This window comes from Leptodactylus fuscus, chromosome 3, assembly GCF_031893055.1.
Source record: "Leptodactylus fuscus isolate aLepFus1 chromosome 3, aLepFus1.hap2, whole genome shotgun sequence".
NCBI classification, from domain to species: Eukaryota; Metazoa; Chordata; class Amphibia; order Anura; family Leptodactylidae; genus Leptodactylus; species Leptodactylus fuscus.
Window position 1 is genome coordinate 85675663 of NC_134267.1, and position 27369 is coordinate 85703031.

Consider the following 27369-nt stretch of genomic DNA (forward strand, 5'->3'; position numbering starts at 1 on the left):
TCTTTCCCCTTTCCTCTTCACACTGTACACTGCTGACTTTGGGTACAGCTCATCTAGCTACTACTTACAGAAGTACTCTGATGACTCTACAATAGTAGGCCTCATCACTGACAGAGACGACAGGGAGAACAGAAGTAAGAGTACAGCCAGTGGAAACACCTCAGGATTAATTCTGGGAAGACTAAGAAGATGGTGGTGGGCTTTAGTAAGCTGAGATATTCTCCAAAACCAGTGAACATCCAGGGGACGTGCATTGAGATAGCCAGCAGTTATAATTACCTGGGTGTGCTCCTCAATAATAAGCTGGAATGTGCAGTACCCCTGGATGCGATGCACAGAAAGCACCACAGCAGGCTCTACCTGCTCAGGAGGCTGAGGACCTTTGGAGTCCAGGGGACACTTCTTAGGGCCTTTTTCAACTCTGTAGTGGCATCAGCCATCTTCTTTGTTCTGGCCTGCTGGGGGAGTAGCATACAAACCGGAGATAGGAATAAACTCGACGGGTTGGTTAGAAGGGCCAGCTCTGTCCTGGGGATCCCCCTGGACCCAGTACAGGTGGTAGGTGACAGCAGGATATTATCTATGGTGAGCTCCATGCTGGAGAATAACTCTCATCCCATGTATGAGATCTTGACAGCACTGGGCAGTACTGTTAGTGATTGACTGCTTCACCCAATGTGTGAGAAGGAGCGCTGTCGGAGGTCCTTCCTCCCTGTTGTGGTTAGGCTGTACAATCAACACCGCACTAAGCATAGATCACTCCTTACAGAGAACTGAAAGATCCTTAAAGAGGACCTTTCACCACTTTTGGGCACATGCAGTGTTATATACTGCCAGAAAGCCGACAGTGCGCTGAATTCAGCGCACTGTCGGCTTTCCCGATCTGTGCCCGGTGTAAAGAGCTTACGGTGCCGGTACCGTAGTGCTCTATGGTCAGAAGGGAATTTCTGACCATTAGCCAGAGATGTCCTACTGCCTCGCGGCACCTATCGCACTGTGCTGTGGAGCGGAGAGGAACGCCCCCTCCCTCTGCTCACAGCGCTCGTCCATAGACGAGCATTATCAGGGAGGGAGGGGGGCGTTCCTCCCTGCTCCACAGTACAGCGCGATTGGCGCCGCGAGGCAGAAGGACGTCTCTGGCTAATGGTCAGAAACGCCCTTCTGACCATAGAGCACTACGGTACCGGCACCGTAAGCTCTTTACACCGGGCACAGATCGGGAAAGCCGACAGTGCGCTGAATTCAGCGCACTGTCGGCTTTCTGGCAGTATATAACACTGCATGTGCCCAAAAGTGGTGAAAGGTCCTCTTTAAGTTGTGATATCCCTCCTACTTTTATCTGTTTCCTACTGCCACTGTAATGCCTCTACTGTGGAGCTTTTCGTATGTTGTATTTTTGTATTATTGTTGTATTATCCATGCTACTGTAACACACCGAATTTACCCATGGTGGAACTATTAAAGGATTATCTTATCTTATCTTACTTACATCCAAATATCCAAATATTTGATAATACAAAAGCAATTAATGCTTAAAATCCAACACTATCAGTTCAGAAAAAGCTAGGTTTTGCAATATGATGTTGACAGATCAACTTTTTGTCATGTTATGGTCACAAAGGGGCCTTAGACTGGATCAAACCTCGTTTGTGACCTGCTAAAATAAGTGCTAGAGTGAGTGTGGCTCTAATCCTGAATAAATAACCCCTTAAATTCTTTGTCACATCCTGAGACTCTCTCTGCGAGCTCAATAGTAACCCTGCAATTGCAGTGCAAAAAATCTCCCAAGGACTTAATAAAGGTCCCCAGATATGTAATTTATGTGACGTTGATAAAGTAAATTCACGTTTTTAAGTTTGTATACCTTATAATGTATAATGTAATCAGTACAATGGGATAAATAGTATTAACTAGGTGTTAATTGTACTGTATGCTGTTTATCTTGAGTCAAAATAAGGGAAGAAGTATGTGCATATATAGGACTGTATATTCATTGATTTAATTTATTTTGAACTGGGTATTTTGCTAGCTAGACTGTAGCCAAATATGTTATTTTTTCATTGTTCCAAATCCCTTACATAGCTGCAGAATTAAATGATACAATTTTGTCTGCTTACAGCCATCTGTAGGGGGAGCTCAAAGGCCAACTGTATACGTTTTATATTATGTATATAGCATCTAGCTAATCTTCCTATAGGCAGACAGAATCTTCTCGGTCATTTTGAGCTTTGTATATCTACAAACACTACAAAATTATATTACGAATTGAATCAGCACAGAAAATTGCTTTATGGACACTTGCTTTAAAGCCCAGATGAGCAGTACATTTTACTTTTATTACATTCTGATAGACAAAATCTATGTATGTTGTCTAAAGTAATGCTTTAAAGTAATAATTTGTTGCTAAGTTCTAAATACATAGTACAATAAAGATGAAAACAACATCCATCTAACACTCACATTATCCCATAGCTATTACTTATTTCTAGATTTCAGTGGGAAAAAAATGAAAAAGGGAAATTTCTTAAGTGGGATCAGATGGTATGATTAACTAGACTGTACGCAGTTGGAAGATGACATAAAATGATCTGCTTTGTTCTCTTCTGCCAGATACGAGAAAAAGACTCAAATTGCCAAATACAATTTGTTTTTAATAAGTAGCTTATTACAGACTTGGAAGAAGAAATCAAACAGTGAAAACATTGTCGTGCCCTTATGTCAAAGTTTATTTGTTTTACCTCAGTATATCATTTCAATATTAGCGATTATTGCCAACCTGTATTTCCTTTCTGCTCCATTGACAGTTCTTGCACTTTAACACACTCATTGCAGGCAGTGAATTCCATTATTTATAATGGCATAAATATCCTCTTTAATACACAATTCCTGAGAGGGAATCCAAGAGAGCTGTTAACAGCTGCCACAAGCCTTTCAAATTAAAATGGCATAAATCTATTGAATTTATTCTTGACTATTAATTTTAATGTTCAAAGATGTAGTAGGACATATGCCGTTAATACACACTAGGTTTAGAAAAAATAATAGGCTTGTTCCAAGCCTATTTACAACAATAGAAAAGTGAAAAAATACAAAAGCAAATATAACAAAAACATCTTCAATACCAGGAGTATTAAGAACATTGGATGAAATTATTAGTTGGCCATCTATAAGAAATACTACTAATACTTCTAATAATAATAACAATAGAAAAAAAATGCAACATTAGAGGAATTTTTTTTGGCTGGGGGTATCTATAATTGAATGAGAATTGAAACTAGACTTACAGAAAGTACATCGACAGCAAAGATCCAGGATCCCGAAACTAAACAAGGATAATATTTAACCATTTTAGAACTAGTCTATTTTTGACTTTTAGGCTAAGGTCCCACTTTTTTTTTTTTTGCAGATTTTGCTGGCGTTTTTTGGAGCCAAAGGCATGAGTGGCTACAAAAGGAATGGGAAATATTTTGGAAGTACTTATACTTGTCCCTTCTTCTCAATTCACTCCTGGCTTTTGCTCAAAAAAACCACACCAAAATCTGGAAGAAAAAAAAGCAGCTTGGGGCCCTAACACCATTTTTTATTGTCAAATTCTGTTGACATAACAATGAGGGCTTTCTGAATAACCTTTAATAAACCTTTATACTACATGTCGTTGCTATAACAGTGGTATCAAATATGTGTGTTTTTTTATGTTTTATTAGTATTGCATGACTCTTTAGCATATTAGAGAAAAGATAATATCTCATCAAAACAAGGCAATGATTATCAAGCAGAAATGAGCATTTTATTCACGTGAATCACAGTGTTAGGATTGGGTCCCGCAGGTTGCTATCATAGCGCACAGTGCCACCTGGGGGTCAGTCTAACCATCCAGCTTTCACCTTACTGAGCATGCTCAGACATATTGGAACTGCTCACAAGCTAAGTGCCATTTCTCCCCTACTGAGCATGAGCGGTGAGGTCATGGCCACTGCCACTATTTGGCGGGGACTTCCCTTTAAATAGTGTGAGCCGACGCCCGCCAGGGGCTAACACTTTGACTAAAATCTCCTCAAAGTCCACGGAGTGAATGACAGTAGTTTGCAGGATAGGCTCCGGTACTCAGGCAGGTTTCAGACTAGGCCTCTGTGTGGGGTTCCTTTGTTTCTCCTGGGTGGGGTTAGGTAGGACCTGTAAACCCTGAACTGACAGCTCTACACCAGGGCTAGGAGCAATAGACATTGTTCCAGCCTGTAAAGTTGCAGCAGGTTTGGTCACTGAGATAGCCTATGTGTACTGTCTGACTTCATGTATGGTTCCTAGCTGTGTGCAGGAGCATAGGTGTTTGATGGCTCCAAGCTGTGTGCAGTACCATGCAAACTCACCTGGTAACTGCCAGCTGTCTGCAGGAGAATGTTCTACCTTCCATGGTGGCTTCTAGCTGTTGCAGAAGCACTCGTAGCTGTTGCTCAAGCACCCCTAGCTGTAGCAGGGGCATGTGTGTTTGTTGCTGACCTGGGGTGAGTGTTTAACCTTAGGCAGCTTTGTTGCGTTTGTTGCACCTTGTTCACATGGAGTGTCACACAGTACACACGGTTCACATTGAGTTCAGGCTGCAGTGTGTCTTTGCAGCTGTTCACATTAAGTACCGCGCTGCAGTGTCTTTGCAGTAGTTCACATTGACTTTCAGGCTGCAGTGTCTTTGCAGTAGTTCACATTCAGTTCAGGCTGCAGTGTTTTTGTAGCTGTTCCCATTAAGTACCGCACTCCAGTGTCTTTGCAGTAATTGACATTGAGTTCAGACATACAGCTGCCCACTATTGGGCATGTGGACCTCGCTGTAGTGTTCTACAGCTAAGAGGTTCTGTAGTTTAAAAAAATATATATTTATATACAGTGCCTACAAGTAGTATTCAACCCCCTGCAGATTTAGCAGGTTTACACATTCGGAATTAACTTGGCATTGTGATATTTGGACTGTAGATCAGCCTGGAAGTGTGAAATGCACTGCAGCAAAAAAGAATGTTATTTCTTTGTTTAATTTTTTTTTTAATTGTGAAAAGTTTATTCAGAGGGTCATTTATTATTCAACCCCTCAAACCACCAGAATTCTGTTTGGTTCCCCTAAAGTATTAAGAAGTAGTTCAGGCACAAAGAACAATGAGCTTCACATGTTTGGATTAATTATCTCTTTTTCCAGCCTTTTCTGACTATTTAAGACCCTCCCCAAACTTGTGAACAGCACTCATACATGGTCAACATGGGAAAGACAAAGGAGCATTCCAAGGCCATCAGAGACAAGATGGTGGAGGGTCACAAGGCTGGCAAGGGGTACAAAATCCTTTCCAAGGAGTTTGGCCTACCTGTCTCCACTGTTGGGAGCATCATCCGGAAGTGGAAGGCTTATGGAACTACTGTTAGCCTTCCACGGCCTGGACAGCCTTTGAAAGTTTCCTCCCGTGCCGAAGCCAGGCTTGTCCGAAGAGTCAAGGCTAACCCAAGGACAACAAGGAAGGAGCTCCGGGAAGATCTCATGGCAGTGGGGACATTGGTTTCAGTCAATACCATAAGTAACGTACTCCACCGCAATGGTCTCCGTTCCAGACGAGCCCGTAAGGTACCTTTACTTTAAAAGTGTCATGTCAAGGCTCGTCTACAGTTTTCTCATGATCACTTGGAGGACTCTGAGACAGACTGGTTCAAGGTTCTCTGGTCTGATGAGACCAAGATCGAGATCTTTGGTGCCAACCACACACATGACGTTTGGAGACTGGATGGCACTGCATACGACCCCCAAGAATACCATCCCTACAGTCAAGCATGGTGGTGGCAGCATCATGCTGTGGGGCTGCTTCTCAGCCAAGGGGCCTGGCCATCTGGTCCGCATCCATGGGAAGATGGATAGCATGGCCTACCTGGAGATTTGGGCCAAGAACCTCCGCTCCTCCATCAAGGATCTTAAGATGGGTCGTCATTTCTTCTTCCAACAAGACAACAACCCAAAGCACACAGCCAAGAAAACCAACACCTGGTTCAAGAGGGAAAAAATCAAGGTGTTGTAGTGGCCTAGTCAGTCTCTTGACCTTAACCCAATTGAAAACTTGTGGAAGGAGCTCAATATTAAAGTCCACATGAGACACCCAAAGAACCTAGATAACTTGGAGAAGATCTGCATGGAGGAGTGAGCCAAGATAACTCCAGAGACCTGTGCCAGCCTGATCAGGTCTTATAAAAGACAATTATTAGCTGTAATTGCAAACAAGGGTTATTCCACAAAATATTAAACCTAGGGGTTGAATAATAATTGACCCACACTTTTATGTTTAACATTTATTAAAATTTAACTGAGCAACATAACTTTTTGGTTTGTAAGATTTATGCATCTGTTAATAAATCCTGCTCTTGTTTGACGTTTGAAGGCTCTAACTTATTTGCATCTTATCAAACCTGCTAAATCGGCAGGGGGTTGAGTACTACTTGTAGGCACTGTGTGTGTATATATATATATATATATATATATATATATATATATATATATATATATATATATATACACACACAGAACAGTAACAGTTATCTAACTATGCTTATGGTTCAACAGGGATAGTTCTGGCTCCATTTAATTCAATTCCAATGGTGGGCCCTAGACATCAAGTCCAACACAGGAAAGGAAAAAACAAGGAAGGATAAGCAAACCCTAACAATAAGTATGTAGGTGGCAAGAGCAACACTGCTTTTGGTTTTGGTGGCTCTGCCAGTAACCACAGGATTGTTGTACTTCCTGAGAATGTTGATGAAGTTTTTGATTATTTAGGTGGCTCATCTCAGTCACAGGAGGATATTGCATCTGAGAGTGATGTGATCTTGAGTCAGGCCTCTGTGTCTGTTACTCCTCCTCCTAAATTAAATGGAGGACCTTTTTGGACTGTCAATAGGGTTGAGCGATCGTGTTCAGAAAAGATCGGATTCCGATTGGCAATCGAGAAAATTTCACGATCGCGATCGGAATTCCGAACACAATCTTTTTATGTGGGATAGAGATTGGTGATCTTTTCCCACAATGCTTTGCTTAGCCTTCACACTGAGTATACGCTGTATACTCAGTGTGAAGGCTGCGCTGCAGTTCCATAAGTATGAATGGAAGCAGCTGACACACAGCCTTAACCGCCTGTGCGCCGGCTGCCTCCGTTCATTCGAATGGGAGGCTAAACTAAACATCTCTTGCAGCTACTTACCTCTAGAGATGGCTGCTCCGGTGCTCTCCTTCTTCTTGCCTCGCTGTCTCTCCTCCCAGGTTAGTGTTTAATGCGCTAGGTAGGCAGGGCTTGTGGCTTAGGAGAGTGTGGGCTGGTACAGGGCGGGGAGACGTGACGTCGCCCCTCCCAGTACCTGCCTACACTCTCCTAACCCGCCCACACTCTTCTAACCTGGCAGGGAGGGGGCAGCAAAGGGAGAAGAGCAGCGTGGAGCGGCAGCAAGGCAAAGAAGGAAGGCACCAGACCAGCCATCTCTGGAGGTAAGTGGACACCAGGGGGGACTAAATAGCCAGAGGATTAAAAAAAATCCTCTGGCTACTTTAGTGATTCACTACACAGCGTGGATTCTAACAATTGTTAGATTCCATGCTGTATAGTGAATAGGATTGCTTTTAAAATCCAATCTCCGATTAATAAAAAAAATCCCATTGACTTGCATTGGGATCGGAATTGGGATCGAGATCGGGTTCGAATGAAAAATGATCGGAAATCGGATTTTAAAAACGATCCTGAAAAGTCAAGATCGGCTCAACCCTAACTGTCAACCATTTCTCCTCCCCATTCTTCATTGACACAGATCCTTGGTAGTTATGTGGCAACTGCTAAGTAATCTATTTCTCCTAGTTATAGCAATCTTCTTCCTCTTTTTGATGAGATAGATGAGAACAGGCAGAATTGCATGCAAGCAAAGAAGAAAGACATCATGAATGTTGGTGGTGGTGGAGTTAGTAGTGGCAGGGGGTGTGATACTACTACTATGGGTAGTTGTTCTGGTAGAAAATAAAGGGGGATATCTGGAGGTGGAAATTCTGAGGGTGTGCATTGCCATCATGATGCGTTAGGAAAACAAAGCAGGAAAGATGATTCTCTTGCGGATAAGACCTGGCAAGATGACATCAGAAGAAAAGGCTGGTGGCAGTGGTGATAGTAATTCCAGCCATTGCGCAGCCCCAGCATATACAAAGCCTGCCCAGAAAAGCAGGATGGGAGTGGTGGCAGTGCTGGTAGTAATGGCAGACATGTTTTCGCTGCTGCTTGCAGAAGCAAGTACATGTGGTCATCTTCCATTTTTTGTACATTGCCAAATGATTACTCTACAGCAATGTGCAAGATCTGTCAGCAGAAACTTAGCAGTGGCCGCACAAGAACAAATGTAGTAATGACAGCTTTACATACTCGCATGAAAAGGCATCAGTCTCTTGTTTGGAAAAATAGACTTAACAGGGACACTGGTAGGGGAAGTATGCAAGAATGTTATTCTACTCTTCTCAGTTGTTATCTTCCTGGTAAGCAGGCCACATGTACATGTAGCACTATCATATGATTGTCTTCTCCTCTTCCATGCCAAAATCAGTCATACATAGGGAATATATGGTCAGGAGACAGCAATAAATGCCCAGTCATCCGGTAGTTATGTAACTTAACTCACCAGTGCTATACCACTTAGTGTATTCAACTACATTTCGACAACTGATGGCAATAGAAGATACCCAACTGCCATTATTACTCTAGGAAAGCTGTCCCTGCTTTATGTTGCAATGTGTCAGAGAACAAGAGTTTTTCCTTAGATGATTTAGTCTGGGGCAAGGTGCACGCCACTGTCGACATGTTAAGCAGCAATTTCACGATCCACTGACTCAATGTCTTGAGCAGCAGCAGAAACAATCCAGATACGCTGCCATGCTAGGCACTAGTTCCACTCAGATTGTGCAGACCCAGTTCTGATACCATGCAGAGCTCATTCAACTCTTCTGGATCTTCTTCTTTGGACCATTTCCCACCACCATCTTCACCAAAGTTAAACCATTACATTCACTCCTCCTTCTGATCCTCCACCCTCATTTCATGATTGTAAGGTGAAGCACTTCCAAGCAGTTTTGCTATTAATGAGTGTGGATCAGAGGAGCTACATAGTGGAGAAGCTGTGTCGCTATATCCTGCAGCAAGTATCCCGCTGGATGGCTCCTCACCAACTCCAAATGGTTACAGGAGTTAGCGATAACAGCAACAATATTGTTGCTGCTCTGCAGTTAGAATGAATAGCTCATTGCCCCTGTAATAACGCATGTCCTTAATCTGGTGGTTAGCTGCTTTACTGACTTAAAGTGGCTTAAAAGAAGTGCTCCTCATGGCCAGAGAAATATCTGCACATTTCTGCCATTCTGAGATAGCTAAAAACACTCTGCTTGATTTGCAGAGGCAAACCGATCTTCCTTTGCATTGCCTTCAAACATGGTGGAAATCCACCTAAACCATGCATCTGTGTGAGTAGCAGAAGGCAGTGAATGAATATTGCATGCAGAATATCACAGGGAAAACGTGTTACTTTGAGATATGTCATTGGAGGCTCATGAGGGAAGTGTGCCGGCTTCTCAAGCTCTTTGAATAAGCTACCAAATTTGTCAGCAAAGACAACTGCACCTTCACCAATGTGATCCCTCTATTGTGTATCTTACAGGAAACCCTTACACTCATGCAAAAAGGGATGAAAGAAGAGGAACAGTTCCACCTCTTAATCAACGTCATCTCCCTGTATTGATGGAGGAGGATGAGTAGAGGAACTGGGACAACTGATTGAGCGCTGATTGGCCAGAGTACGGAATTCGACCAATCAGCGCTGGCTCTGCTGGAGGAGGCGGAGTCTAAGATTGCTCCACACCAGTCTCCATTCAGGTCCGACCTTAGACTCCGCCTCCTCCGGCAGAGCCAGCGCTGATTGGCCGAAGGCTGGCCAATGCATTCCTATGCGAATGCAGAGACTTAGCAGTGCTGAGCCAGTTCTGCTCAACTACACTGTGTGCCAGTCAGCCCATCTGATATAGCAGAGCCGAGTGTGCACACTCGGCTCTGCTACATCAGATGTAGCAGAGCCGAGGGTGCACTAGAACCCCTGTGCAAACTCAGCTCGCGCTAATAAAATGCATTGGCCAGCGCTGATTGGCCAATGCATTCTATTAGCCCGATGAAGTAGAGCTGAATGTGTGTGCTAAGCTAAGCACACACATTCAGCTCTACTTCATCGGGCTAATAGAATGCATTGGCCAATCAGCGCTGGCCAATGCATTCTATTAGCGCGAGCTGAGTTTGCACAGGGGTTCTAGTGCACCCTCGGCTCTGCTACATCTGATGTAGCAGAGCCGAGTGTGCACACTCGGCTCTGCTATATCAGATGGGCTGACCGGCACACGGTGTAGTTGAGCAGAACTGGCTCAGCACTGCTACAAGGTGTAAAGATCTCCTAGTTTCCGTCCTTCTAAGCCTAAAAATCACTGTAAGGCTGGGGGCCAGGACCTGTAAGGTGCGGAGTCAGGGGAGCTGGCATGACTTTTGAGGTAAGTAATTTCAGCTTAGTTGCGACTTCTCTCCATAGCAAGGGCCTTTAAGGAGCAAGTCAAAACAGTTGCTTCAGAGAAGTTTGAGATCGGGCAGCCACAGATATCAGATTGTATCTGGTCCGTATGTGACTCGAACTAGGTCCCATACTCTACAATCTTTCTTTGGGGCAGCCAATGCAATCCACACGCTTAAAAGGTTTGCTTTATACAGAGTATAAATGTCGGGGAACTGTATGCCGCCTTCCACCTTTTTCCAAAGCAAGAGATGGTGAGCTAGTCTTGCAGGTTTATGCTTCCAGACATACTGTCTGAAGGCCATATGTATCCTTGAGAGGTATGAGGCCGGCAACGGTATCAGAAGCATTCAAAGTGTGTAGGTTAGTTTAGGAAGGATATAGGTCTGAAGGACGTTTTTCCGGCCAAACCACGAGATATTTCAGGAGATGATAAGAGTCCAATAAGTCTAGGATTGCTTTGAGGAGAGGTGGGAAATTTCTAGCATATAGGTCATCCACCTTTGCCATGAGGTAGATCCCAAGATATTTGATCTCCTGAGTGGCCCATTTGTACCGGGAGTTCAAGGCTACAAGGTCAGGGGGAAGCATTACACTGAGGATTTCGGACTTGGTGAAGTTTACTTTGTAATTTGCTAGTTTGCCATAGTCTTGAAGGAATGTTGTCAACCGTGGCAGGCCATCCAAAGGATTTGTGATGAGGAATAGTACATCATATGTGAACGTGACCGACTGGAGACTACCTTTGTTTACTGGCAGGTCGTGAATATCTGGAGCTTGTCTAACTGCACACAAGAGAGTCTCAAGCATCAAAATAAAGAGGGTCAGGGAAAGGGGGCAGCCGTGCCGCGTTCCGTTCGCAATGTCAAAGTTTTCTCGAAATTTTTTGTCCTCTTGTGTCTACATTTCCCTTTTTCATCATCCTCCCTTTACTGTACTGCTGCTGATGCTACTCCTAAATAGCTACCCGTACCACCACTGCCACTACTCAGGCAGACATGTCATATGGCCTGGTCCATCATATTATGCCCTGCTGCAATACCACAAATGTTGCCACAGCTGCCTAGCGTTTACCACCACTGCCACCACTCAGGGGAACATATTGTTCAGCCTGGTCCATCATATTATGCCCTGCCAAATTGCCAAATGCGTTTCCACAACTACCACTACTATCGCATTCCAATATAGCGCATTGTTGGTGCCATTATCCAAGTTGATAGAAAAAAAAAAATATTTCACATCGGCTCTAATCACTGGATAATGTTTGGTGTTTTTTTTTTTCAATTGAAAAGAGAGTTGCCATCAGCCAATCTTGATGATATGCATGACCACTTTCCTCAGACATTTGAAATCCTTATTGATAGCATGCTAAGTGCATGCATTTCTATGTGAGGATTTCACACTCAATACAGAACAAATGGAGGTGTTTTGAGCATTTTTTTTATCATTGTATATCAGTAACATATCTATTGATCCTATGGTTTTCTCACTTCAAATACGTTTCTTTCTTTGTGTCGCAATTTCAATGTTGAGGAGTGTATTAAAAAGTAGACCTATCTGTATACTTTATATGAGTTGTAATACAATATATTAAACCAAATCATGCTTGTTTTTATTGTAAGATTTATCGAATTATGTCCACAACAGTATTTGACATGTATCTAATTCTTACTGTTCCAGATACAAAGCTATTGTAAATCCAATGGATATCCAAACATCAAGTGCTGTTCTGTGGACATGTATAAAAGCTACAGCCATCTGGATCATTTCAATGCTCTTGGCAGTCCCTGAAGCTGTGTTTTCTGAAGTGGCACATATCAACGGATCAGACAATGTCAGCTTCACAGCTTGTATTCCATATCCACAAAATGATGACATGCATCCAAAGATCCATTCTGTCCTTATATTCTTGGTCTACTATCTTGTTCCATTGACTATCATAAGTGTTTACTATTATCACATTGCTAGAACTCTCATTAAAAGTGCACATAACATCCCTGGAGAATACAGTGAGCACTCAAAGCGACAGGTAAGTAACTTTACACAGACAAAAGAAGAAATGTGGATTATACTAGAACATGTAATACAACGAGTTAAATGAAATGTATCCTTTATTTCATTTTAGTTTATCTCACTATTTTTTTAAAAAAAACAAACAAACTTTGCTTGGGGTAACCATACTGTATCCACATATTACTGTGTCCAGTCAGTGGAGCAGGGTATTTGTGTGTTAATTGTAATTGCAATAAATGGGAATAAATAGTCACACATATGTCGATAAACTCTCCAGAAAGAGATTCTATAACAAGTGTCAGTGCAGCCTTATCTGTATACTGTATACAATGTTATCTTTGCTTATCAAATCAAATAAAATCAAACAGGCTTTATTGGCACGTCTGAATAGATATTTGGCATTGCCAAAGCTATTAAAGTGGTGGTGGTGGTGGGGAAGTATGGGGGGTGGGGTGGGGTGGGGTGATTTGGGGTATAACAGTCCGTGGGGTCTCATCTTCCTCTTAGTTGGTGACAGCTGTATGGGTGGGGTGGGGAAGGGGTGATTTGAGGTATAACAGTCTGTGGGGTCCCATCTTCCTCTTAGTTGGTGACAGCTGTATGGGGGGGGGGTGAGTGATTTGGGGTATAACAGTCCATGGGGTCTCATCTTCATCCTGTTTGGTGAAAGCTGGCCACGTATTGGGCAGCGATCTCCACAGTCGCCTCCTCTTCTCCCAGTAGGATGTAGAGTTTCCTCTTCTCGTCTGCAGATATGAAGTCTGGGATGTGGGCAGAGAGTCTTTGGTAGTAGACGGCCCTCACAGCTGAGTACTTGGTGCAGTGTAGCAGGAAATGGGGCTCGTCTTCTAGGGTCCCCTTGGGCACAGTGCTGGCACAGTCTGTTCTCCCATGGCTTGTACGTCTGCCAGCCCCACAATACATCTGTGACCCGTAAATAAAGCACTGACTCTTAGGATCTGGAGAGGTCTCTGTTGACCCTGTTCCAGTCTATAAAGCAAAGGAAAAAAAAATGAACTGCAGAGAATAGGATGTGCTAACCTTTTGTAAGCACTCCAGTGAGCAGTATATAAATGTCACTATTTTTTTTGTATTAAGTTACATATTTCTTTTTAATAACCATTAAGCTCTTTTTTTTTTGCATTCTCCTCATTTTAATATGAAGGAGACCCCCCCCCCCTTCCAATAAAAATCCCCAGTCAATGACATGGTAAAATTGAGGTGATGATTTTCACAGTTGCCACCTCCACTACATATATTACAAGGTGTTTGGAAACGGCATGTATTTTATTTATTTATTTTAATTTGTTAGGTGTTCCCTAACTACAAACAATAGAAAAGACATGTGCATTCGGTTTAGAACATTTTTATGCTAATTTATTACATTTCTGATAATTTTCCTAACTAAAGAAGCCCAGTGTTTCTAATACTGCACTTCAAAAAATGTGTATTTCTATGCAAGCTTATTAATCTACTTTTTTTTCACACAACAGTTTGGTGCTGTCTTGAGGCTAGTTTTATTAATTAATTAATTTTTTAAGCAGATTGTCCAGGATCTGAATGTAATCTAAATACTGATGATGATCTATTTAATCATCCATTTCGGCTAATGGAAGCTATATGCTAGGTTCATGGCTGGAAGTTGTCCACTTAGTACTCAAGTGAATGGGATCAGAGTTGCAGTTCCAAACATTACCACAACAGTGTTTAGAGGTCTGTACACTGGATACAGATTTTGGCCTATACAGTTTTACCAGTGTGTACTATGTGACTCCACTTTCATTCACATAAATAGGAGCAGTGCTTCTTCTGGGTGTACACCTAATATATGGTGGTGGCCAAAACAGATGATTTGGTTAGGGTCTGGGTGTCCTGTTGATAGTATCAATTACCTTCAGATCCTAGACAAGCTAGGTTTGTTGACACGGCAGAATTCGACATTCATTATGGGTGTTACAGATTCTGCCCATTTTTTTTTTTTTTACGGTCTGCAGATATTGTGGCGGGCCACAGAAAAAATAAGCGTCCTACTGAACCTTGCTGTTGAATCTGAGGATGATCAGCTTCAAACCCACAACACAAGACATTCAGCTGACCTGTCTGAGGAGCACTTGAACAAAAATATGGCATAACTTATCTATAGAGTCTTATAAAGTCTATAGTGATTGGTTGTTGCTTGAACGTCTGCTATTATACAAACCTTACTATTTATAACTATGAGATACAAATTTGGAGATGCTTTAGTCCAGGTCTGGGAGGAGATCCCTCAGGAGACCATCCGCAACCCCATCAGGAGCATGCCCAGGCATTGTAGGGAGGTCATACAGGCACATGGAGGCCACAGACGATACTTGACATGTTTTAAAGACATTACATCAAAGTTGGATCAGTCTGCAGTGTGTTTTTCCACTTTAATTTTTTTTTCTTGGGGAAAAATCCAAATCCAAATCCAGGCCTCCATTGGTTAATAAATTTGATTTCCATTGATGATTTTTGTGTGATTTTGTTGTCATCACATTCAACTATGTGCAGAACAAAGTATTCAATGAGAATATTTCATTCATTCAGATCTAGGATGTGTTATTTGAGTGTTCTCTTTATTTTTTTGAGCATACATACATCAAAGATTTTATATATGGAAAAAATGTCTGACCCAAATATCAAGCACATACAGTGTGTGCATTATGCCCAAATATCTGTGTGAAGTACAGAAAAGTGCATGTGCAAAGGTTCCAATGAAATTCTGAACCCCAACGTGTAAAATCAATGTTCAAGCAATATTGTAGCTCAGCAGAATACCTCACTAAGAGTATATGAACATGCTCTTGTAATCTAGCCAGTAACTGGACTATGATGGTAAATGCCATAACCTAACACCTACATGACAACCAGTAATCAATGTCCGTATAGAAAATTAAAAGTATCCATCATATCCATTATTCCATCAGGTGTAGAGGTCAAGTCAGCCTGACGCGCCCTCCTCCGGCTCTTTACTAGCTCACTCAACATTATGGGTACGTAATGGGCGTGTCAGGCTGACTTGACCTCTACACCTGATGGAATAATCTAAAGGTAGAAGCCAATTACACAAAAAGTGCCCCTCAATTTATGCCAGAATGTACCACCTAAGGTTGTCACCTCAGCTCGGCTCATGGGTGGGTGAGAGTTTGTTGTGTGTTTGATGTGGATGTACATATTCTTTATATGTGGGTACTGCTCAGTACATTTCTCTTGTTCTGTATGTGTAAACAATGCAAATACCACTTTTTTTTACCCTGTATTTATAGACACTGCACAACCGCTTAAATTAGCTTTAGGTTACGTTAGGTATGGACACATTTGTATATAGGTAATGTACAGTACCATGTTTCTTGCCTTGTACATTGTACAGTTTCACGTATCTCGGTCTGTATTTGTAGATTCTGCACAGTATCAATTCTCCTAATATATATATATATGAAGAGCTCAACGGAAAAAAAAGTCCACATTTTGTCATATTTCAAATTATTACCTAGAAAGCTTCTTTGTACCTGGTTCTATGCATTGGGTTTACAAGGTACCTAGGATTAATGACCTAAGTCCATATATTTCAATGCAGAAGAATTTACATTCAATGGAATAATGGCCTAAGTCCAATACAAACTTACTTACTTCACTCTCGTTGGTCATTTTTTCATTGAAATCGTGACTTCCGGTCTGTTGTTTATATTAGTGTAAAAACTTTGTCTTATTGTTTAAAAGGCTCTAAATCGACTTTTGCACATATTTAGCGCCGAAAAGGGAGGCAGGTAATTATTATTCTTCATCGTTTAATAATAGTAGTAATTAATTAATAATATTAAATAAATAATATTTATACATGAAGCTGCAATTTTTTTTAATAAATAATACAATTTATGATTAGGATTAACGGTGTTCATTAGCTGATTACATTGGATAGATATATTCCACAATAATGCCCGTTTGCTTTAGGCTAAAACTTTAAACTTTGTTTTTCTCACAATATTGATTTTTGGACTTAGGCCATTTTTCCGTTGAGCTCTTCATATATATATATATATATATATATATATATATATATATATAAACATTGCACAATCTCACTTCTGTTCCCCTGTATTATGGGTGTAATCATTTTTCTTTATACATGGAAACTGCACAGTACTCAAGGCTGGTTTTAGGCTGGTCTTACACGACCGTATTGAATGTACGGTCCGCAAGTTTCTGATCGGCAACATAGGCTCCGCAGATGTCCATGTCCTACTGCACTTGCCCATAGAGTTCTATGGGCGAGTCCGTGCAGTGCCGCAATTCACGGCCATGTCGTATAAATTGCGGACCACGGTTGCGGCCCAGCTACACCAGGGATAACATATCCGGTGGTGTAAGAGGCCACATTGAATATAATGTGTACGCAAATGGTCCGCAATCGAAAACCCTCAATTGCGGACCAGTTGCGGACTTACATTATGGTCGTGTAAGACCAGCCTTATTCAAAATGGGGCCCTAGGCGAGATTTCGAGTGGAGCCCTAAATACTAAGATACCGTACCAATGTTACAATTCAGTAACCATTTTAAACTATGATTAGACAGCAGATGCAAGGCCACAATGAAAGCAACAGAAAGAAATTGTCTGATAACTGCGAGCAGTAGAGACAGCTATCTCCAACTAGTACACCTCTGCGAGCCAGGTCAGACCCCCAGACGTCTTCACCAGAGCTCGCTGCGAGGAGAGATGAATTTTGCTGGATCTGGGGATCTGAATTATCACCAAATAGATAAATGTACTAATAATAAACGCACTGCTGCAGAAACCAACACAAAGTCCAGTGTACTAGCAAAGTGGCATGGATGCAGAAGAGAAGTCATACAGCAGGGTTAAAACCAGGATAGAACAAATAAGCAGAGATGGGAGACAGAAGCAATATCTGAAAAATTAGCCAAGTGTCAAAAATCCAGCCGGGAGCATCACAACAGAATCAGAGGCAAAAAATGAATCCAAGAAGCAAGCCAGAGGTCACAAGCAATATAGGAATGCACACAAAATGAAAGCCAAGCTAGCAGTAGCAAACTAATAGTCAGCACATGTGTCAGGACGGCGGGGTCTTATATAGGCCTCTTCAGCTGCTAACTGGACCAACCCAGGAAGCCTCTGAAAGTGCAAAGCTTCCCAGTTTGGCCAGCCTCATGTAAAAAAAAAAAAAAAACCTTTATTTTGGACAGCCCCTTTAGGGTGCATTCACACGGAGTTTTGTGGCGCTGTTTTTGCCACAAAACTCGTATAAAGAAGCAGCACTGTAAAACAGAATCCCATTGAGTTCAATGGGTTCCGTCTTACGCACGCTACACATTGAACTCAAAGGGAGCTTTTTTACCCATTGATTTCAATGTGTAGCGCACGTAATACGGAATCTGTTGAACTTAATGGGATTCTGTTTTACAGCACTGCTTCTTTATTCGAGTTTTGTGGCAAAAACAGCGCCACAAAACTCCATGTGAATGCACCCTTAGGCTAAAGCCCCGCATAGTGTCCCACAGCAAAAAATTGCTGGTGGAAAAATCGCAGTATCAGCACATTGCATTTTTTCCTGCAGTGCTTTTCACATATAATGTCTTGTTCTGGAAATCGCTACATGTACGCAGCGAATATTTTCCTGCACTGTAGGGGTGAGATTCACTGGAATCCCATCACCTACACAGTGACTTTTAAAATGCTGCGTTTTTAGCGTGTCTACACCACGTCTGTGTTCGGGTTTCCATTTGGGGAGTCTGCTTGAGCACCCCATGAACAGAAACCTATACGCATTACAAGGTGGTTACCTAAGGAAACCACACGAACCCCATAGACTATAAAAGTGCTGCTTGCAAGACTTTTCTCTCCGCATGTTTCATGTGGAAACTGAGTAGAAACCACACGCTCCCCATTATGGGGTACATGGGTTTCTCAAGTAACCATTTTTTAATGCGTGTAGGTTCCTGTTCAGGGGTCCCCAAGCGGACTGCCTGACTGGAATACCGAACGTAGATGTGAAAGGGGGCCTTATAGGGGTTTCATTACACCTTATACATGGATCAGTATAACAACTCAGACCCCCACAGATCAGGAGAATGCTGACTAGAATGGTAGTCGGGCAATGTGCACCCCACTACATTCATTTCAATGTGAGTGTTGGCAATAGCTAAGTGCTTGGCTATGTTTGGCACAGTCATTGAAACAAATGGAGCTCGGTACATATTGCACAACTACCATTCCATTCAGCATTTTCCTCATCAGTGAAGTTTCACGTGGTCATACCCCCAACTGATCTGATAACTACAAATACTTAATTTTTTACTAAAAACGCTTGGCTGCAGACTCAGGCTGACAATAATGGCTGTATATGCTTTCTACGAGCCTTCACACGGAGTAAACGCTCTGCTCATTCTGAACTTAAACTCATTCAGAATGAGCGGCGTTAAATCAGATCCCATTGATTTCTATGGGTGCCGGCATACGCCCGTATCACATTGAAAGCAATAGGTAAAAAAAACTCCCATTGATTTCAATGTGATACGTGCGTATACCGACACCCATAGAAATCAACGGGATCTGTTTTAACGCCGCTCACTCTGAACGAGTTTACGTTCAGAATGAGCAGAGCGTTTACTCCGTGTGAAGGCTCCCTAAAAAAGGGTAATATATACCTTTTATTTTCATTTTTTCACTGTTGGTGCTCTCTCTCTGTCTCAGTACTAAACTCCTACTGATGTCAGGATGCTATCCACTGCATTCTAATGTTTACGGCACCCAACAGGAGTGAGGTCCCTATTCTCAGCAGACAGTGTGCACTGATGTGAGTAATTAAGTAATTGGTCTGCACCCTGCGCCCCCTGCTGAGTTGGAGGCTGGAGCGGAGGAGGGGATTCTACATCCGGCTAGCTGAGCTCATACAGAACCCTCCCAGAGTCCCTGCTTTCACTGTCTGTCTACGTTCTTACTCTCAGGTCACTGACTGTGCGGACAGGAGTGCGGGCAGCCTCTGGGCTGTGCAGTCATTTTTAGCTGCACAGGGGCCGCCAGTACTCCTGTCCGTGTAGTCAGTGACTTGAGAGTAAGAACGTAGCCAGACAGTGAAATATTAGGCAGCACAGTGCAGCACAGGGGGCCCTTTAAACTGCGGTGGCCCTGGGCAAATGCTGAAAGTACTACTACTCTTACTCTATATAAACACACTCTGATGGTACCACTATACTTGCCTCTGTTCCAAGTGCAAGTCTCAGTATCTTCTTTTATTCTGTATATTTGCACAATCAACAGTTTTACTTCCATATCTGCGTATACATGGGCACTACACAATATGTGTAGGTTTCCTTACTCTTTCTGTGAGCGTTGTTGAATATTGATGCTAGACGTGTAACAGCAAGTGTAATTTGGTGTTGATTTGTGAGTTGATCTGAGGATACATTTGACCATTGCCGTCTTTTTGACTGTGTATGCCAGTGGTTTATTTTCAATGTAGGAATGTTAATTTGACTTAGTATGGTTTTTATTATATATTTATTAAAAGTTATGTTTTATTAAGTATACGTCTTTGCTGGTTCTGTACTTTGTCAGAAGTTTATGCTGATGCACTACTTACTTTAGCATTTTTGCTTGCGCTACATAGTACAACTTTGTTTTATGTGTTTATATGGACATCTGTACAGTACCATTTCTCTTGTTTTTTTTAATATATGGACACTGCTCAGTACTACTTCTCTTTCCCTGGATATATAAACACTAACCATAAGCAATTATCTTGTTCTTTATGCATCCACATCATACAGTATAATTTTTCTTGTCCGGTATGCTGGTTATAGTTTTAAGTATCTGAAGTCTCTATAATACCACTTCTCTTGCATTACAGTACAGACCTTCTCATTCAAAGAGTTTTCTGTATTTTCATGATTATGAAAATTGTAGATTCACACTGAAGGCATCAAAACTATGAATTAACACACGTGGAATTATATACTTAACAAAAAAGTGTGAAACAACTGAAAATATGTCTTATATTCTAGGTTTTTCAAAGTAGCCACCTTTTGCTTTGATCCCTGCTTTCACACTCTTGGCATTCTCTTGATGAGCTTCAAGAGGTAGTCACCGGAAATGGTTTTCACTTCACAGGAGTGCCCTGTCAGGTTTAATAAGTGGGATTTCTTGCCTTATAAATGAGGTTGGGACCATCAGTTGTGTTGTACAGAAGTCAGGTGGATACACAGCTGATAGTTCTACTGAATAGACTGTTAGAATTTGTATTATGGCAAGAAAAAAGCAGCTAAGTAAAGAAAAACGAGTGGCCATCATTACTTTAAGAAATGAAGGTCATTCAGTCCGAAAAATTGGGAAAACTTTGAAAGTGTCCCCAAGTGCTGTTGTCAAAACCATCAAGCGCTACAAAGAAACTGGCTCACATGAGGACCGCCCCAGGAAAGGAAGACCAAGAGTCACCTCTGCTGCGGAGGATAAGTTCATCTGAGTCACCAGCCTCAGAAATCGTAGGTTAACAGCAGCTCAGATTAGAGACCAGGTCAATGCCACACAGAGTTCTAGCAGTAGACACATCTCTACAACAACTGTTAAGAGGAGACTTTGTGCAGCAGGCCTTCATGGTAAAATAGCTGCTAGAAAATCACTGCTAAGGACAGGCAACAAGCAGAAGAGACTTGTTTGGGCTAAAGAACACAAGGAATGGACATTAGACCAGTGGAAATCTGTGCTTTGGTCTGATGAGTCCAAATTTGAGATCTTTGGTTCCAACCACCATGTCTTTGTGTGACACAGAAAAGGTGAATGGATGGACTCTACATGCCTGGTTCCCACCGTGAAGCATGGAGGAGGAGGTGTGATGGTGTGGGGGTGCTTTTGGGGTTTTATTCAAAATTGAAGGCATACTGAACCAGCATGGCTACCACAGCATCTTGCAGCGGTATGCTATTCCATGCTATTGTGTTTAGTTGGACTACCATTCATTTTTCAACAGGACAATGACCCCAAACACACCTCCAGGCTGTGTAAAGGCTATCTGACCAAGAAGGAGAGTGATGGGGTGCTACGCCAGATGACCTGGCCTCCACAGTCACTGTTAAATAACGTCCCACACCACTTGACTGATGAGACAAGAGGTGTACTTCGGTGATACCAAGAAGCAGCTGGAGTCCAATCCAATTTGTGGTTAAAACAGCAAACGAAGGTTTAATTCAAACGAATAGATAGGTTACAGTCCAAAAATTAAACAAAGTTAAAAGAACATAGACTATGCATGACAAATATCAAGTGTCAATATGAAGAGAGTGAGAGCTGGTATGAAGGTGGAGTTAGTGCTCTACCTCCATGTTACCAAAGCCTGCTTATAAAGGCTGAGGATGCTTTACCCTCATCCAAGTTTTTTCCCCATAAGGAAAGGTGTAGGTATGATCCTTCCATGTACTCCGGATCGTTCCTTGTTTGACCATAGCCCTAAGTTTGGCTACACTGACGTATTGTTGTTAGTAACGAGACTTCTTCTACCTCCACCCAACATTCCACTAGCCCCTTCATCTGTCAAGGATGACATGCTGGACACAAATGCTACTCCATGACCTTCTCCACTCACACTCTAAGTTCAGCAAATTATGAGATTTAACAGTCACCAGACCTGAACCCTATCGAGATGGTTTGGGGTGAGCTGGACCGCAGAGTGAAGGCAAAAGGGCCAACAAGTGCTAAGCATCTCTGGGGACTCCTTCAAGACTGTTGGAAGACCATTTCTGGTGACTACCTCTTGAAGCTCATCAAGAGAATGCCAAGAGTGTGCAAAGCAGTAATCAAAGCAAAAGGTGGCTACTTTGAAGAACCTAGAATAAAAGACATATTTTCAGTTGCTTCACACTTTTTTGTTAAGTATATAATTCCACGTGTGTTAATTCATAGTTTTGATGCCTTCAGTGTGAATCTACAATTTTCATAGTCTTGAAAATACAGAAAACTCTTTGAATGAGAAGGTATGTCCAAACTTTTGGTCTGTATTGTATATATGTAGACACTGAACACTAGCTTTTCTGTGCCCTCATACTGTCTACCAATAAGTATTTGGACACCCATACCAATGAAGACATCTGTGGTTGTGATTTACGTCATGCCTTCCACTGTTAAATAGGAAACAGCATTGGCATTAGTGCATTGGTATTAGTCGCAAGCAAGATGCCACGAATTGCAGAGTTGTCTGATTTCGAGAAAGGGGTAATTGTGGGGTACCACAGAAACGGTCAATCCTTAAAGGGGCTCTATCATTGGGAAAAGTCATTTTTAATTAATCACATCTTTGCATAGCCTTTAGAAAGGCTATTCCACACCTACCTTTAGTATGTAAATTGCCTCAGTGGTTTTTGAATAAGTCCATTTTTATTCATATGCTAATTAGACTGGGTGCACGATGCATTGTGCACCCCCTTTGCTATTGTTTCCTATTAGTGTATGGTGCTGCTGCTACTGATGATGACTCAGCTTCCTGTTTGCACACATACATAGGAGATAATAGAAGAGACGAGTGCTGCTGGGAACTTCCTGTGCTGGCTGGAAGCTCATTAGCATATGAATAAAAACGGACTGAGGCAATTTATATACTAAATGTGTGGAATAACCTTTCTAAAGGCTATGCGAGGATGTATTTAGTTAAAAATGACTTTTCCCAGTGATAGAGCCCCTTTAAGGGACATAGCAATCGAACTGAATTTCCCAAAATCGACAGTGGCCTATGGGATTACAAAGTTGAAGGTGAACGGTGTTTGTCGGTATGTGCCTCGAGTCGGCAGACCCCCGAAACTGGGAGATAGAGACCACCGAGTGCTGGCCACACATACACCAGGAGTTTCACCAGGCATCCAGGAGTATTGTGTCCATTAATACCATCCACAAGGAAGCATCTGCTGGGTTCTACCAACTATTGAATAGGAATAAATGTTGTTTTTCTATTCTACCACGTGTCCAAATACTTATTAGTAGACAGTGTATATGGGCACTGCTCATGATCACTTATTGACCCAAATATTTCAAAGCATTCCCTTTTAAAAAATAACAAGCAAATGGTGATTTGTCTTGGACAAACTAAAATGGCCGCCTCTAGATATTTCAGTAGGAAATACAGAAGAGGCACATGTGTATGAGTCACTGACGTACTGTATGATAATCTAGCACTACCTGAATTCAGCTGACCGTCTCTCAGCCAATAGACAGTGCTAGGTGGACACATTACAGTGCCGATGTCGTCTACATTATATAAGATTCTCTAAGCATTACTAGAAGCTAGTTGCAGTAATGGTGGGGATAGTGAAGGGTCTGTATTTCATCTCATTTCATCTACAAAGATCAGTTCTGAAAAGCTTTCAAGCAATAGAAATTTAGACAGATTTAATTACACGGGTAGATTTGTGATAGAAATAGATAGGAGAGCAGATCTGCTGCTGTATCCAAGCTTGAGACTGCTGCATTCCGTCTCTAATACAGACACAGACAGGAAGGTTAATCCCGCTATTGCCAATAATCTAATTTTATCTAAATCTGCAGTGCAGTAGAGCAACTTCATCTGTGTAAAAAGTCTTTAAACATAATCCTGTTAATGAAAAATCCTTTAAGGGTTTTTTTTCATTAAATACATAGCAACTGCTGTACTAATAGCAAATTGCTTATTTGGCATGAGCAAATCCGAAAAAAATTTAAGCAGTTACTAGTTGTTCACCTCTTGTTATTGTAATTTTTTATTTTCTATTCTGCTCACCACTACATACACAGTGTAGCAGAGTGTTGTTAATCTGGCAAAAATAATCAAATAATTTCTTAAACTTTTTTTTTCTTTGCTCCGCATATATAAGTTACCGGCAATGTATAAATCCAGTATTCTAAAGAATGCCGATAATTAGCCGGCAATGTATGAAACGATTTGTCATTTCACACATTGCCTAGGCATTCTATACAATGCCAAAAGAGAAGCTGGCAAAGCATGAAATGATAGGTGACCTTGTAGTTCTGCTCTTCGAGACAGCGCTCTTGTGCTCTGGCTTCTTCTTGGACGACCCACAGACTCACTCTAACAGAATCTATAGGATGATCAAGCTGGGTATCGGTATCGATGATGATGACAGTACGGTGGGTAAGTCTGCACCTCCTGCCCCAGATGCCATCCCCCTTCTGGAAGGTGACGAGGACGCTTCTTGTATGGAAGAAGTGGATTAACGCCCCCCTCCTTGCTCCTGTTATCTGCAGCCTGTTTATGGGGAGCCTTTGGACTGTATACTATCCGGGACCCCCCCTCATGGCATGTTATTGGTTGAGAGGGAAGCTTCATGAAGAGCTGTTGCTGGGAGCCCCATCCCCTGGTTAATTGCAGTGTGGGAATCATCTCCTCCTCTACTGTAGTATAATCCACTTCACCCGACAACCGGACAGCCCCGCTGTGCACCCGTAACGCCCCTGGGTGTTGCCCCTCACCCTGTGCAGCAACCTCAGGAATGTCTTGAACACCCATATCTTTGCAGTCTCCTCTGAGTTGTGTTGTGTGTGAGGTTTTTTTTTAAATTTTGTTATGATTTACACTCTGCAGAATAAAGTCTTTTTACAAGGTTCCAAATAAAAAACAAACACACAGATACAGTGGGTGGATTTTGATCCCATTAAAATGGGACAGTCAATCTAGAAACAGTCATTTTCCTGTATACCTTCTTTTCTAGTGTCCTCTCGGTCTGTGCAGGCTAGCAGGGGAAAAAAGGTTCGAAATGTTGATTTTGCAACTTTTTGATTGTCACTTGTGACAATAATGGTCTTGATGCGGTTTTGTTCGTGAATGAATGTTCATGAAAATGTGGTAAGGGGAGGAGGATCAAGCTGGAGGGTTGGAGAAGGACATGAAACAACAATTTGACGAGGAACTGTCCAAAATTTGAGGGAGCGCTGCCAAAAACAGTATTTGCTTAAGCCAAACTACTTACCAGAAGTTAATCAGTGATTTCCAAAAAGCCAAAATGACTTCTAAGAAGAAACCCAGGGACTATTGGTTGCTGAATCACTACAATGTGAAAAAAAAGTCACCTCATTTATCCTGTTAAAGAAGACGTAAGTACTACTATCCAGTATTATTAGTCTACTCATCCAGACTATTTTCACTACATTTCACGCACTTCACAGAGCTCGTTTGGGGTTTTTCATTCTTTGCCTAAATAGCATTTGGCTTTCTATACTTTAGTTTAAAGAAATCTTCTGGATGTCTTTCTACAAAAATGTGCCTGTGGGAACTTTTGCCTATTTATCCAGAAAAACACTGGTGTGGTCAGACACAGATATTGGATAAGAGAGTCTGGCTTCAATTTTTGTTCTAGTTTATCCCAAAGGTCTTTGATGCAGTCAAGGTCAGGGTAGTCCAGTTCTTCCACACCAAACTCACCCAACCATGCCTTTATAGAGCTAGCTTTGTGCATGGGGGACAGTCATGCTAGAACAGATAATAATCTTCCTCCAAACAGTTCCCATAATGGTGAAAGTATGCAATTGTCCAAAATGTCTAGCCTCTCCTGCACTGAAGTTTCCACTTGGCACAACACTGTCAGACATGTGTTAAACCCAGACTTATCCATCACACTGCCAGATAGAGAATCATGATATATTTCCATTGTTCCAGACTCTAGTGGCAGTGTGCTTTACACCTCGTCATCTGATGTTTGGCATTGTGTTTGGTGATGTGAGAGCCCCTTCACATGAAGTAAACGCGCGTGTATTTTGGCAAAATACACATGTAAAAATACACGTGTAAAAATAGGACTCCCATTGACTTTAATGACATTTTACGTCATTTTTGACATATATTTTGATGTGTATTTTGACGTGTATTTTGACATGTTTTTTTACATGTGTAAAAGAAAATGCCATTGAAGTCAATGGGAGTCTGATTTTTACATGTGTATTTTGCCAAAATACACGCGTGTTTACTCTGTGTGAAGGGGCCTATCTCCTGCTCTACATACATGGAAATCCATGCATGAAGTTTTCAGTACTGTTTTTTTTTTTGTTTTTTTTTTTGCTGATGTTAAAGGTAGAGGAGGTTATTGAGTCATACAAGCATTGCATGTACTATTTGCATTAGCACTTGGTGTCCTTGCATGTGTAGGGTTTCTAAATGCTTCTAATCTTCAATAATACCAAACATAGTTGATTGTGAAACTTCCAGAAGAGACAAAATTTCACAAACTGACTTGTTGCAATGGTGGTCTTATTACAGACTGAATGAAGCTCCTGAATGATGAAATGGGGCATCTCAATACTTTAGACCATAAAGTCTATCTATCTTCACTGCTCAAAAAAATAAAGGGAACACTCCACTAACACATCTTAGATCTGAATGCATGAAATATTCTCATTAAATACTGTACAAAGTTGAATGTGAGGACAACAAAATCACACAAAAATCATCAATAGAAATCAAAGGCTCAGTAGTGTGAGTGGCCTCCACGTTACTGTATGACTTCCCTACAACGCCTGGGCATGCTCCTGATGAGGCTGTGGATGGTCTCCTGAGGGATCTCCTCCCAGACCTGGATTAAAGCATTTGCCAACTCCTGGGCAGTCTGTGGTGCAACATGATGTTGGTGGATGGAGCGAGACATGATGTTCTAGATGTGCTGAATTGGATTCAGGTCTAGGGAGCGGGCGGGCCAGTCCATAGCTTCAATGCCTTCATCGTGCTGACAAACTCCAGCCACATGAGGTCTGGCATTAGGAGGAA

General features: G+C 41.9%; 1 protein-coding gene across 1 annotated transcript in view; it reads left to right on the plus strand.

The window, feature by feature from the left end:
* NMBR (neuromedin B receptor) overlaps window positions 1-27369 on the plus strand; it is a 281982-nt gene that overhangs the window by 201537 nt on the left and 53076 nt on the right. The window contains exon 2 of the mRNA XM_075267889.1: window positions 12268-12616. Coding sequence (XP_075123990.1) covers window positions 12268-12616 — 349 coding nt within the window. The remainder of the gene's footprint in view (window positions 1-12267; window positions 12617-27369) is intronic.